Source organism: Electrophorus electricus, chromosome 8, assembly GCF_041902795.1.
Source record: "Electrophorus electricus isolate QZ-2024a chromosome 8, ASM4190279v1, whole genome shotgun sequence".
Lineage (NCBI taxonomy): Eukaryota > Metazoa > Chordata > Actinopteri > Gymnotiformes > Gymnotidae > Electrophorus > Electrophorus electricus.
In genome coordinates, this window is record NC_137504.1 from 8280358 (window position 1) to 8293756 (window position 13399).

At 42.8% G+C, this 13399-nt stretch overlaps 2 protein-coding genes across 8 annotated transcripts in view; one reads left to right on the forward strand and one right to left on the reverse strand.

Annotated features, from left to right (window-relative positions):
- Positions 1–135: 135 nt before the first annotated feature.
- On the forward strand, positions 136–1535 carry anapc13 (anaphase promoting complex subunit 13). The gene is made up of 2 exons (XM_027003923.3): positions 136–659; positions 1109–1535. Exons 1-2 carry the CDS (start codon positions 561–563, stop codon positions 1232–1234), a joined length of 225 nt encoding a protein of 74 aa, XP_026859724.1. The 5' UTR covers positions 136–560; the 3' UTR covers positions 1235–1535.
- An 830-nt stretch (positions 1536–2365) lies between these two features.
- The window catches only part of arhgap32b (Rho GTPase activating protein 32b), a 78577-nt gene continuing 67543 nt past the window's right edge, over positions 2366–13399 (reverse strand). For all 7 annotated transcript variants that reach the window (XM_027003904.3, XM_027003895.3, XM_027003886.3 and 4 more), the window contains 11 exons: positions 13250–13399; positions 11356–11458; positions 10864–11008; positions 10188–10270; positions 9804–9911; positions 9559–9704; positions 9252–9453; positions 8902–9122; positions 8049–8810; positions 7139–7752; positions 2366–7054 (listed from right to left, as the gene is read on the reverse strand). In XM_027003904.3, the coding sequence (XP_026859705.2) occupies positions 4826–7054; positions 7139–7752; positions 8049–8810; positions 8902–9122; positions 9252–9453; positions 9559–9704; positions 9804–9911; positions 10188–10270; positions 10864–11008; positions 11356–11458; positions 13250–13399 (4763 nt within the window). In that variant the 3' untranslated portion in view covers positions 2366–4825. The remainder of the gene's footprint in view (positions 7055–7138; positions 7753–8048; positions 8811–8901; positions 9123–9251; positions 9454–9558; positions 9705–9803; positions 9912–10187; positions 10271–10863; positions 11009–11355; positions 11459–13249) is intronic.

Sequence of the window (13399 nt, forward strand, 5' to 3'; positions counted from 1 at the left end):
GATTTGATTGGATGAACGTGTGATCTGATCATGGCGTTATAGATGCTAGGGAGAGATTTAAAGCAACTCCGTGCTTGTGGATTTGTGTTCACGTTCAGCAAGACATAGGATGTGACATGAAGACTACTTTTTGTGACCTAGTATAATAGTAAACTATACTATAAAAAGTACAGTAAACGTCTGTTTATTTTATTGCTGAGTGTGCGTTCGAATAAGGAAATATACTAGCCTGATATAAGCAGTACTACAACTTTTACAATGTAAAGAAAGAGTTAAGAAATTACTGACAGATTAATAATACGGGTTACGTCAGTCTTCTCTGTAAAATCTAAGATCGTCATGAACTAGACAAAATCTGCGACAGAAATAGGAAATGGCGTCATCGAGAAGCGACTTGAACAGTACCAATCATATTGAGTAAATGCGGTCTAGCTATAACTAACCGTAGACACGCTTCTGCGGAGATAAAAAAAAAAGGGGGAAACGACAGCTCTTATTCTCCCCACCCCGTAAAATCTCGCAGCGGTTTACTTCACAGCTGCTACTGATGAAAAGGTGCGATGGACAGTGAAGTTCAGAGAGATGGCAGAGTTCTCGACCTCACCGATGATGCCTGGAGAGAAGATCGGCTGCCTTACGAAGATGTTACAATTCCTCTGGTAGCTATCGCCGGCTAACTTTATAACATTTCAGAACATACAACGATGTGCGTTATTAATCCCGAGCTTGTTAAAAGTTCATTTCGTCTATGTTAGCTAGATAACCTACAATAAATGGTGGCTATTTGTTGTAATCCCCCATATGTAGCTAGCTGGCTGTAGGCATGTGAATTGCGCGAGATTCAAGCGCAATGACAAGGCGTAGAATTAAGGAATTTGACTATTTTCAGAAAATGCAGGCTTCCGATTCCAAAACCTGTTTAATGTGGTTTACCTAGGTTAGCTATCTTTACTGAAGTCTGGGGGACTCATGATAGAAAAACGGGACGTGCATCTAATGTAGGGTATTATGCCCCTCATCTATCTGCGCACTCAAAGTTGTCGAACTCTGCATAGAAATGGGTCACATGGAAGCCTACAAGTAACAAAACGTTGTGCTTTCTCCTTAGAGTGAACTTCCAGAAGCAGAGCAGGATAATGGCGGATCAACTGAGTCAGTCAAAGAGCAAGAAATGAAGTGGTCTGACTTGGCCCTCCAGAGTTTACATGAAAATACACCGAGTACTGCGACGTAGGATAAAGTGCAATTTTATTTCAGTTTGTATTCACGCTGTCTTGCTAATCACTCAGTATTCAAAGAACTCCGAATTACGAAAACCACTTACTTATGTCTGAACCATTTTGAAACCAAGTTTACTACAAAATGTCTCTTGCCAAATTTTACGTGACCCATTGTATTCTGCTCTCTTGTGTAAAGTTAAATTTTATTTAAAAAAACCCCGAAGTGATTAATGCAGTAGAAAGTGGTTACAATGTCTCACCTTTGAGTTCTATCTGTGAATCTTATTAGAAGGAAATAAAACTTAACTAAAAAGGGCCTTTTGTTACACTAAACAAGAATGACTGACTGACTGACTGACTGACTGACTGATGCACTGAGAAATTAAGCCTAAGACATTTGACGATCTAGCCAAGAACTGCGGAGCTGGTGCCATCGACTGCTACATAATCCTTTAACCATTTTTTAAAAGATAAGGAATGTCAAATTACTAACTTGATGGCAAAGTGAAAAACAGCACAACAGTTGATTTTCACAGCAAAAAAGCAGTAAAACTGCATACCAAATAACACCAGTTTCAGCGATCCTTCAAAACAGGATCAGTCCTTCTCTTTTCCCATACTCCATAGATGACCAACTGGTCTGCAGGGTTTAGTTCCAAACTTGTAACATTCAGATGCTACTAAAGACCTTGATTAGCAAGAGCCAATGGATTCAGATTAGTTCCAGCCTTAAAGTCTGCAGGGTGGTATATCTCTACAACTGCAGACAATTCCCTAGAAAATTCTATTCAATGCAAGCATGGACAAAAAGTACACAACAGGATAGGTGTGCTGAGTGCAGCACGGATATCCTGCTCCAATATCTCCTAAAATGTGTAAGTAACATAAGTAGAAACAAGTGTTTGAGCAGACAACCAAAACTTGCTGGACTCCAGCCCTACAGAAACCAAACTAAGCACCAATAGCCTTGAACAAACAGGTTCCTATAAGTACTGAAAAATGCACTCATAATTAGCAGGGCTGGTGCTGCATAAATTCAATGAACATGAACAGGAGAATGAAATCACTTACTCTGGCTAGACTGATATTTGTGTATGTAAATGTAACATTGAAATGCTCAAAATGTAAAACACAAATGCCATAAATAGATTTAACCAGTTGATTTTATATTTTTTTCATCTATAGGACTCAACATGTTTAATACTTGATATTACAAAAAGATGGTTTCACATTAAGCACACAACTAGGTGGCGCCACAGGCCAGACATATAAGTTAGGACTGGGGCAACTTCATAATTATCTGTCCATTTGTGTGACAAAATTAGAACAATCCATCGCATGCTAGTTCACTGCTTTCCAAAGCAGTGCAACTAAGTCTAGATGAATAAACCTTGAAAAGTGGACCATAGAATTCAACACACTATACAGGTATGTAAACAAAATTTTTTGGTAATGTCCACAGGAGTAGTTTCTGTGCAGCAATAAGGAACAGTAATGTTCCAATAGCAGATTTTTATGTGCAAGGAATGGATAAACACTAGTATGCTTATCACTTACCAGCTGACAGCTACAGTACACAGGTCTGGAAGGCTTATTTCACATTGACCTCCATGGGCTGAAGCCATTACTGAAACTTAACACACACTCACCAGCCATTTTATTAGAAACAACCTGTAGGTGGACAGATAGAGACTACCCCATTTATTGCCATGCACATTTGTAGTAGCCATACACTTGCCCTTCATCAATGGTCAACTTTTGAAATATCAGTCACTATTAGCTGGACAGAAGCAGATATGCTGGATATGCCCCCAAAACAAATTGTACCAGCTTAACATCCTCAACCGAGCCAATATGTCAGTTAATGGTGTGCTGAGAATACTCTGCCACCCAAATAATATCATTAGTAGTAATGTGGTTAGAACCTGACCAGTGATGAATGAAGCTGGGGTGGCTGACAAATTGTACATATTAACATATGAACTAACTCTTATTGTACACATATTAAATGCACATATAAGCTGGGTACCTCATAAAGTGGCTTGTGAGTGTATATTAACCACATTTCAAATATGTCCCATTAAAATCCTATACTTTATTTTGCATTTTTTGTTTTTAAACCCAACCATCTTTTCATTCTAAAAGAACCCAAACAAAAACAAGGCAGATTTTAATCATAAAATTGCCTAACACAATGAAAAACGATTTCATAGCTACCGGTGAGATGTGACTTTCTGAAGAAAACAAGGGGGCAGGGAAATGCCACTTATAATTATCATTAATGTGTAATGAAGTAGGTTTCTAGTTTTTTGGGGTCCTACTTCTATTAATATATTTAAATTCTTTGCTATGCAGAATGTACTTATTCCCTTACAACAAAACAGAAACATGCAACTGATGTGGCAAAAGACAAATAAACAGGCCCCTCATTTTGAACCATTCCTTTAACTGAGTATGTCTATATTTTATATTTCAGAAATATAACCTTTCATTCCTTATGTAGACCATGTGCTTTGAATTACATGTAAAGCACAACTGATGCAAGACATAGAAACAATTCCGGTATGGGGTCCCAAAGAAAGAACTGTCATAGCAAATTCTACTGTAAAATGTGCCGATATTAAGTGTTAATTGATGAAAACCTTTAAATATGAATCATTAAGGTGCTGGTTTAAAAGTTATCCAACTAAAGCGTATTAGTTTAGCAGTTGAAAACCGATCACTAGTACCCAGTCAAAAACATGTTTCCTTGCCATGTTCATAAATGGGGAAAGACAAGACCAGTTATCTCTGCTTAATACATGCTGGCCCTCTCAAGCTCAGTCATTAACCAACACAGCTGCAGGAATGCTTCCTCAGTTACAACTCTCATTCATCATTTGGTCCTTCTGACAAACCAGAACATCCTCACCAAAGACAATTCTTTAAAATCTAATCTGTTCAGCTCATAGCAAAAATACACTGTATAATTGTAATGGCACAGTTGGGAGAACAAATGATGAAATTGCACATTTTGGGCCCCAAATCCAAAGGCAGAGAAGTACAGGTTAACGTACCACCTAGTTGTGTATACAGAGTAGTGGCAGGGTATGATGTTAAAACAGATGTTCTCCCACCACTATTACTGTAACATTCAGAAGTACACAATGGATATCAAGGTACACAGAACTGTTCTGTAAGAGATAGATTACATGCATTTCTAAAATGCAAACCTTTATCCCACAATTATGCCCAATACCCAAGCGATCGTAATATAAACAAAACAGAACATAAAAAAAATACCTTATAACCAGTAGTATTTTCTTTTCAGATATTAAGTTTCTGGTTCTGGTGCAAGTACCATTTGTCTATCACATACAGTATCTACAGTATAACGCCACTTTTCTCAATGTCACTTTGTGGTTTTTTACTCTACTGAAGAAATCATGGTACATTCTGTTCCATAAAAAGTCTATTACAGAATTTTACACATAAAAAAATGAAGAAATTAAATGGAAACAGTCATGAGACAGTCCACTGTCCTGCAGAGACTGCTGAACTTGAAATTCTGAAACGGTTATCAACATTTAAAATCCCAACCCATTAGTCTGTTTTTTTTAATCTGCTCACTCTGTATTAATCTCTGGTTCAGGCCGCTGCATGGCAAGCTCAGCTTGGATGAAAGCACCCTGTCCCAAGGCAGTGGAGTACGCGCGATTGCTGTGTGAGGCTGTGTACCCAGGGGGGTGATAGGAGCTCAAGCCCCCACGGTTTAGCGGGAAGTTTTGGGAATGAGGTACCAGATGGTAATCATCCAGATTATCATAGTGAGATTGCAGAGCAATAGTATTTTGCCTTTGTCCATGTGGTTGGTGAGAACAGGATCCACCATGGTCTCTGTCCAAGCTATCCTGTACATGAGGAGGAGGGTTAGGTTGAGTTAAGTGCTGTCGTTCTCTAATACTATGTGATCTCTCTGGCTTTGGAGGGGGAATGGGCTTTACTTGGGCTGTCTGCTGGTCATCTTCGCTGTTGCCGCTAGTGGTTTTGACCCTGCCTATGTGCCGTTCTGCATCTGGACGATCGTATCTAGGCTGGTAGCTCCTGTTTTCGGGGTGTTCCTGCCAATGTTTGCTGCCTAGTTGCTTGTCCCCTGGCTCAAACTTGGCCTCAGGATGGTTGCCTTCTGACAGGTGCGGCATGCTCCGTGGCGGAGGCTGTGAATGGGCAGACTGATAGGTCCTGGAACTGCTCTGCTTTGGTGCAGCAACCTTATCGCCCATTCCATTTCCCTGGCAGTACTTCTCGGTTTCCATATACATGAGAACATCTGGGTCTGATATCAAGTGTCTAGAGGCATGCTGGGATGCAGAAGCACCACTGTATCTCCCGTCCTTCGTTTCAGCAGCCATCAGCCCAGCTTTTCCAGGGTCAGATTTGCTACGCAAGTGCAACACTTCTAATCCTCCAATATCTGCTGACATGTAGGGCCCCACATTGTCGTACTGAGACATGACGGGGCCCTTCACCTTTTGCCTGGCTCGACTCTCTCTGCGAATAGAATGCATGCGAAACCTCTCTGCTTCATCTGGGTCCCAGGCAATGTAAACAGCTCCCTTGGAGCCATGGTAAGGAGGCATGTCCCTGCTTACAAAGCTATGTTCTTTCACTGGAATGACATGCCGTGACATGTAATGATAGCCTCCTGACTTGCCCCCTGTCCTGGTGAGGTGTGGGCCAGTATCACGACTGTTGAAAGAATGGAAATGGCGTAAGCGAATTGTACCATAAGGATCCACATCATAGTAAGGAGCATCGAGAGGGTGAGACCCAGAGTAAGGGCTGTACCGGTACTGCACCCTTCCATTCTCAAAGTAAGGCTGCAGCTGAGTGACATGATATTCAGTTTGTGAGGGCTGTTGGTAAGACTTGCAGTGGTATACTGGGCGCTGATAGTAATAGAGCTCATCATCTGGAGGGACCTCAGTTCTAGTCATGGGCATTGAACGGATGGCAGTGGGTGGCACATGTAGTGAGTGCACCCTGCGAATAGTTGGATACACAGCAGGTCCATCCAGGGGACCATAGCCATGGCTGCTGCGGTGCACTGATCCTGACGAAATGTATTCACCCCTTATTGGTCCACGATATTTCATGGACTGGTGTAAGGATCTTGGTCCAATCGTATTGTAGCGGCCATCTCCATGGGCCCTGTAGGAAATCTGAGGCTCTGATTTAGATACACAAGAGATGTGTGGAGGCACACTCTCAGGCCGGTAATGGCAGGTCATGGATTGTTGCCCAGCAGGAGTAGCCCTCTGATGGTAGTAAGCTTCCCCCGCAGGCTCTAGTAAGGTTGTTTCTCCTTTAGAGTGGTAAACATATGCTGACTGATGCATGGAAGACTTGCGTTGTGATGAATGAGACTGTGTGAGGGTGTCATCTAGTGACGCTGGCAGTGACGCATCTGCCAGCATAGCATGATAGGCAGCCGCACTGGTAGCCTCAGCTTTAGAGAGGGCAGCTGTCGCTAGTTTGCTTTCTAGTGATCGAACAGGTGGAACTGGTGGAGTGACCCCATGGGGGTGGTGAAGGGGAACACTTTCAACTCGAGGAGTCACTGGCTTTACAGCCTCGCGAGGCCTTTCTGTGGACTGCTCAGGGGGTACAACTGGGGTAGGTGCAATCCATGCACTGGCTTGAGTCTTACACTGGGAGTGGGGCTGTGGTTGAGGTTGTGATTGAAATGCTATTTGAGGTTGACCTTGCATTTGACGCTGAGGCTGGAGGACTGCAACTGGCTGCTCAGGGGATTTTTTGGTTGGTGGTGGTAAGACACTTTCAGCAGTATGAAACTGAAAAAGAAAACACAGTAAATTGCAATAAATCAGATCTTTTTTCTCCAATACTTATGAATGATCAGCATCACAAAAGCTTACCTCAGAACTTGGTTGTGGTGTGACTCGAGATGTGACTTCATTTCTGCCCATGGTGGGTGTAGTAGCAGCAGTGGTAGTGCTTGAAGTGCTGACCAGTGTCGGGCCCACAGAAAGCAGCTGCCTCTCTGGACTTTTATGAGCTGGAGAAAGCTGAACAGGTTGGCTAGCAGGAGCAGCATTCTGGCTTGAGGCAATTGCAGTTACAATCGCCTCGGTATTACAGGGAATGCTGGGTAACTTTGCACTGTCAACTATGCTGAGGTGTAGGCTAGCACAGTGGGTTAGTGTGGGTTCAGCTGAGGTGCAGCTAGGAGGTGAGGAGGAGGGAGCAGTAGTGTGTGGCACTTCCACTGCTTCCTCCTTGGATGTCTGTGATTGGAGGGTGGGAGGGGGTGGCCAATCCAGGGTTTCCAGCAACTCCTGTGGCCTGAGAGGTGAGAGAGGGGTGGGAGGGCCAGAGGATCTCCCCTGAGACAGAATGGTGGCCTGCTGAGCAGATTCAGCTAAGGCTAAAGCCAGCATGCGGGCAGGGTTCTTTGGTTGGGGAGGAGGAGGGAGCAGGGACACAGAGCTGATCGAAGCAGTGCCCTTTGGTGGGTCCAGAGCTACAGCTCCTAGAGAAGAACAAAACACAGGCTATGGTAGTTAAGGAGAAGCCAGCTAATTGTCACCAACAGGAAAAAGAGGATAATGTTAAGTGAGCAGTATCTAAATGTGTACTATACATCGCTGATAGAGCGACAATCTTCTACAATTAGGAGAGTCATACATAGTGTTAAAAATAAAGTCTGGTGAACAAAACCTTTTTTTTTAAAAAAAAAGGTCCCATCAAGTCATAACTTCAAAAACAAGGTCATGCATCAAAATGAGCTCAAATGCAATGTCAAGTTTGGTGCAATGTCATATTTACCTGGCTGTTCTTGAGCACTGGCAGCACCTGTTCGCTCCATCCCTGAAGCCCCTTTGGTCTCCTTATTCTCACACAAAGCAGATTTGGACAGAAGCTCGAGCTTAATGGCTTCGCTTAGAGGCAGGTCAGTGGATTTTAAAGACAGTGAGCTAATTTTGGAAGGAGAATCTTGGGGAGATGGAGAAGATGGCTGCAGCAGTGGGCTCTCTGGTCCTTTACTAGGTGTAGAAGCATCTTTAGGATCAAAGATACTCTGTGGTGCCAATGCAGAAACCTTTTCACAGCCCTCAGAAGTCTGTGACATAATTTTCTCAGAAGTGTTAGAGCCCAGTTGCGTAGCATCTCTTAAGACCAGATTTAGTTCAGAAGATTGATATGGGCTGGTGACCTTCACTCTGGCAGGTGAAAGTGGTTCTGAGCCACTGGCACTGCCAGGGCTCCTCTTTAGACTCACAGCATCAGTCTCAGTCGAAAGGATGGAGCTCTCTGCCAAGGGCAAGCTGCACTGGAAAGACATAGGATCAAAGTCTAGAGTGGCCATGCCAATGTCAGGGGGGCTCAAGTCCACATCATCAGCAGAGCGGGGTGGAGAGATAAGAGCTGGCACACAGATTGGACCATCATCCCCATCACTGTCTCCATGGCCCAAATTATCATAAGAATTACAGTGCTGTCTGCTGTCTAGCAGATCCCCATTAAAGGATGTGGACAGGGCATCACTGCTGGAGCGAGGCCTGCGGGGCCGGTACACTTTAGACTCTCCTAGGTTGAAAGAACAGACAAACCAATAGTACAACCATGGATAGAACAAAAGGCAATGCAAGTCAGATTTTAATAGCCCACTGGGAGTTACCTTCTACATTGTGCAGTGAGCTGAGAGACTCCTCACTTTTGGCAGATCGGAGTGTGCCTGTATCTCCTCTGCCTCCTGCCAGTGCCATGGCTTTGAGTTCATTTGGTTCACTTGGGTTGCGGTGCAGTTTGCGTTTAGACATAGAGGAAGACTTGCCAAGGTTAAAGAATGATCGCCAACTGCCAACCGGAGACTTCTTTGACTTTATAGGTTGCCTTTTTCTATGAAGAAGGAATAACAAGTAAGCCATCATATTTTGTAAGCATGAATGGTATGATTATCATACTGACATATACTAGAATATACTGGAAGAAAAACAAAGCATATGGATGTTACTAAAACAGAAATACCTCTCAGTGGGAAATTCAATAACTGTGTGGAATTTGCCCTGTAAGGCAGCGGGCCCCTCTCCTACTTCGATATACTTGCTATCTGCAGTGACAGGAGAGTTGATTTGGGCCTGGGTCCGAGCCTGGGCCTCCTCCAGTGTTAGCAGCTTTGTGGAAGGGGAGGGCACTAGCAGCGATTTAGGACGAGATAAAGAGTTGTGACCTGCAGAGGCAGAGACAAAAACAAATAAATATCAGGAAACAAAACACTGATCATATTCAATATTATGGACAAACCAATTTATTTCCAGCAATTTAACTGGCATACCTGCTCCCTCTCTGATAAGCGAACTCAATTTAGGGCTGAAGAGAACATCTACATGATTGAGGATGAACTCCACCACCACGGACTGTATCCGCACCTCCATGAAGGCAGCCGTCCCACTGAAGCATGCTGACTCTATCTGCTTAGACCTGATTAGACATAAATGAGAAGTTAATGAGTCATGATAGGAAAGAAACTTAATACAAGATCTGAAAAACATCCATGAGCAGGAAATTATTAAAGCTTACCTCAGTAGGTTGGGAGCCCAAACAATGGCCAAATTCTTGCTGTGCATGTTGGTGACATAGCTAAAGGTTGCTAGCCGTGACAAATGCCTCATCAGAAACTCCAAGGTCCTTAAAATCAGATGGACAGACAAATCAACATAGGGTTTTCAAATCTTCCTTCCCAGATATATCTGCTGCAATGGTAAGGTGTGAAATGTATTCTGTATTTCAAGTAATTTAAAACCAATTTCAACCAATGTTAATCCCTCTTTAAAAACAAACAAACATCTGCAACTACTCTATCCATGAAGTCACAACATGCATTGTGAAGGTGGGTGAAGTACGACATTTTCTAAAGAATAGTGCCACTGCAGCCTTTAGGGGGCACTGTAGCCATTCATGTACCTGTAATGTGGAGGAGGCAGCTGCTGGATGACGTCATGTATTTTGATCAGCCTCTCCTCATCTGTAGCTGCTGACACTGCCTCCTAAAGGGCAGAGATGGGGGAGGAGAGGGACAAGGAGGGGAGACTGCATCAGTGCTGCTGTTGTCCAGTGAGGCTGCTCTCTCAGCCAGGCCTATGCGCTCTCGCACCCCTCTGCTCTACTGGGCCACATGCACAAAAGCAAAGGCTTCAACCCCACCTCTGTGGCCTTCTCCATTTTACAGTGCCATAGCAACCTGGAAACATTTGTGCTTGTTTTATCCCTGCTTGTTTTCTTTGCGGAGAGCCTTTATCTTGACGTGCTATAAATGTCCTTGTCCTATTTTGCATATAGATAAGCTGTCTAAGAATCTCATCTCTAAAAATTAAAATTTTTGAATATCAAAGTCACCTTAACACTGGTCAGTGAAATAAAGCTGCTTTAAGCATCAATAGAGACCATTCTACAATTTTGCATAATTCACCAACACATTTTTTTATACCAAGATGTGACACCACAAATGGGTTTAATGTATAGGCACACTTGTTCTTTCAATACAACACACTCTAATCAAGCAGCACCCATTTGCATATGAATGTTGTGTGCCTGTTGTGCTACTTTACAGCAATACTGTTGCAATGTCAGGAGTGCTTACTGAGAATTTCTCATAGAGCTGGTAGGTGAGCAGTGGGTTTGGCAGCTCTCGAAAGTAGAGCTTGCACAGTGAACCCACACAGTGGATGTCCTGGATGTAAACATCTTTTGTCAGATCTGGGATCTGTTCTGAATCAAACTCATGTCTAAATTGAAAGAAAGCAAAGCAAAAAAAATCATGAAAAATGATAATTTGATCAAACACACAAGGAATAAATAGACATACATGAAACTAAATCCACTTACTTTTATAATTCAAATTAAGTACTAACTGAGAATATTCAGAACTCTAACAGACTATTAAAATTGCAACATTTTATTAATTTGAGGTAAATACAATCTCTATATGAATGTACCACAATAGGTTCTGTTAGGTTCATATGCCAAAAGAGCCACATTTTCCAAACAATTTAAACTAAACATTTTTACTGGCAATTGTTTCAATTAAAAAATTGTGAATGAGCTTATATTAAATCAACAGTGTAGTGTGTACCGCAATTTCTGGATGTTGGAAGCAATCCCAGAGAGTCGATACATTCCATCCACCACTCCATGCTTCTCAATGAAGTCTGTGCAGCTCTTGAGTACCTGGGGAACTAGAGATTGAAGAAGTGTTAGGTGGACCATGTGTTCACATTAGTCAAGTACAATACAAAACTTTACAGATATGGAATACAAATATGAAAATTGTTTCAAAAACAAAATACAATATTAGGTCAACAGATTAATGCAACAAAGCATTTTTCTAGGGCCAAATTACTCCTGATAATGCGCAACATTTAACTGGCAATAGTAATTTCCCATTCAAAATCCTTTAGTACCTCACTATACTTAATCTGCACTTAGCATGGTATTTCACAGAGAATAAACAACTAGGGCCTCAGTCACAGAAAACTAGCAAGGGAAAGTTTCTTGACTTCATTCTCACTTACAGCTACACCAATGTGGTCTAAAAAAAAATGTGTCTTAACACAGTTCTGAACAAACAATGTTCATGGTGACATACGTTCTCCGTGGTGGCACCAGACGGATCACAGGCCTCCAACTTGACCTTGCAACATTTCACTCAAGAAAACCATGGTGAGGCGAAACAGGCACCCTTGCCTGCCCTCTCACTCCTAACACACATTATCCAGATGATGAGTTAGACCCACAGCCTCTCAGAAGCAGCTGTTCAACTGAATTCCTGACATAGCAACTTGCAGCAGGAAATCCTTAGGCAATTTATAACCAATCTGGCTCACCTCAAACTTCCCCTTAAGGATGAGAATGATGCAGTCCTTTGCAGTTGATATAGGTCATGAAAAGCAGACATTGCTGTGGCTTCTTAATTAGAGGGACCAAAGGGGAGGGTTAAATCTATAAAGCCATGCACTTTCAATTACAATCTGATGGAAATCTAAAGAATGGACAGGAAGGCAATCTGCAGAGCTTTATAATAATGCTCTAATTAGGGTTTTTATGCTAATCATTCAGTGCTTGAAGAGAAAGTTCTTCAAGGTCATCTTCCAATGAGGTCAAAAAGTCTGGACTTAAATACATTGTCTGACATCAGCCTCCTAAGACAGAGAAAGTGAATGAGACACACACCTACATGCAGACACATCCATCCTCAGGCACAGCTATCCACTGATCCATGCATCCACCCACACCCATGCACGCATTTGCACACATGCTTGCATACACCTACACATGCACAGATACGCACTTCAAAAGTTCTTGGGTTGGGGAGGGTAAACACTTAGGGGGGGCAAGGAATTCAACCTGTATGACTGACTGAACAATCATCAACTGCATCTTGGGAATGTTCTCACTATGTTTAAAACCCAAACTCTCTGACAATGAATAACCCAAACTGGAAGACGGTAGTGTTAATAACCATGAGGTGGGGGGTTGGATGAGGGGTTACTATTTCTGTTGCACCAAATTTGTTCTGTTACAGATACTGTGTAAAAATATTGATCAGCATTTAAGGAAAAGCCCAGTTTGTTGTTACTGTAGTAATAGTTGAGGAGCCATATCAAGTTGCATGGCACCATCTGAAAGGGACAGACTCTGGGTTCTGAGTGCAAAGAATCGCTCAGGGTGAATTTTAGAGTCAAACAAACAGAGCCAGGGTAGAAGGCTTCCAGGGAGCTTTGAATCAGTAGTGAAGAAATCTCTAGACACTGCCTTCCCTCTGACCTTTATACCCCTTTAAAGTAAGGTGTTGCTGTGGCAACTGAAACAAGCAGGCGTACCAGACTTCTGCTGGGGGTGGTCCAGTATGTGTCATCCAGGCTACACAGTCAGTATTACTCAAATAGGCTGGAGTTGGCCTGAACCATTCATCGAACAGACACCATGGCCTTTGTTTTACCTGAGATATGAGGGTTTGAGGCACTCACCATCATGGCCTGAGTTGAGGAGGTGCTCTCCCAGGTCACAGCCAAACACCCTCTCCCTGAGGATCCCACGCTGCTTCAGCTTCTGCTTGGTGGGCCGCGACTTCATGAAGGAGCGCAGGAATGTGATCAGCTTCCCGTGCTTCTTTGAAA

What these genes read in the sequence shown, in the direction of transcription:
- anapc13 (XM_027003923.3), top strand. Translation starts at nt 561, where the DNA reads ATGGACAGTGAAGTTCAGAGAGATGGCAGAGTTCTCGACCTCACCGAT. An exon ending in AAGATGTTACAATTCCTCTG is followed by an intron (nt 660 to 1,108) that starts GTAGCTATCGCC and finishes CTTTCTCCTTAG; the next exon opens with AGTGAACTTCCAGAAGCAGA.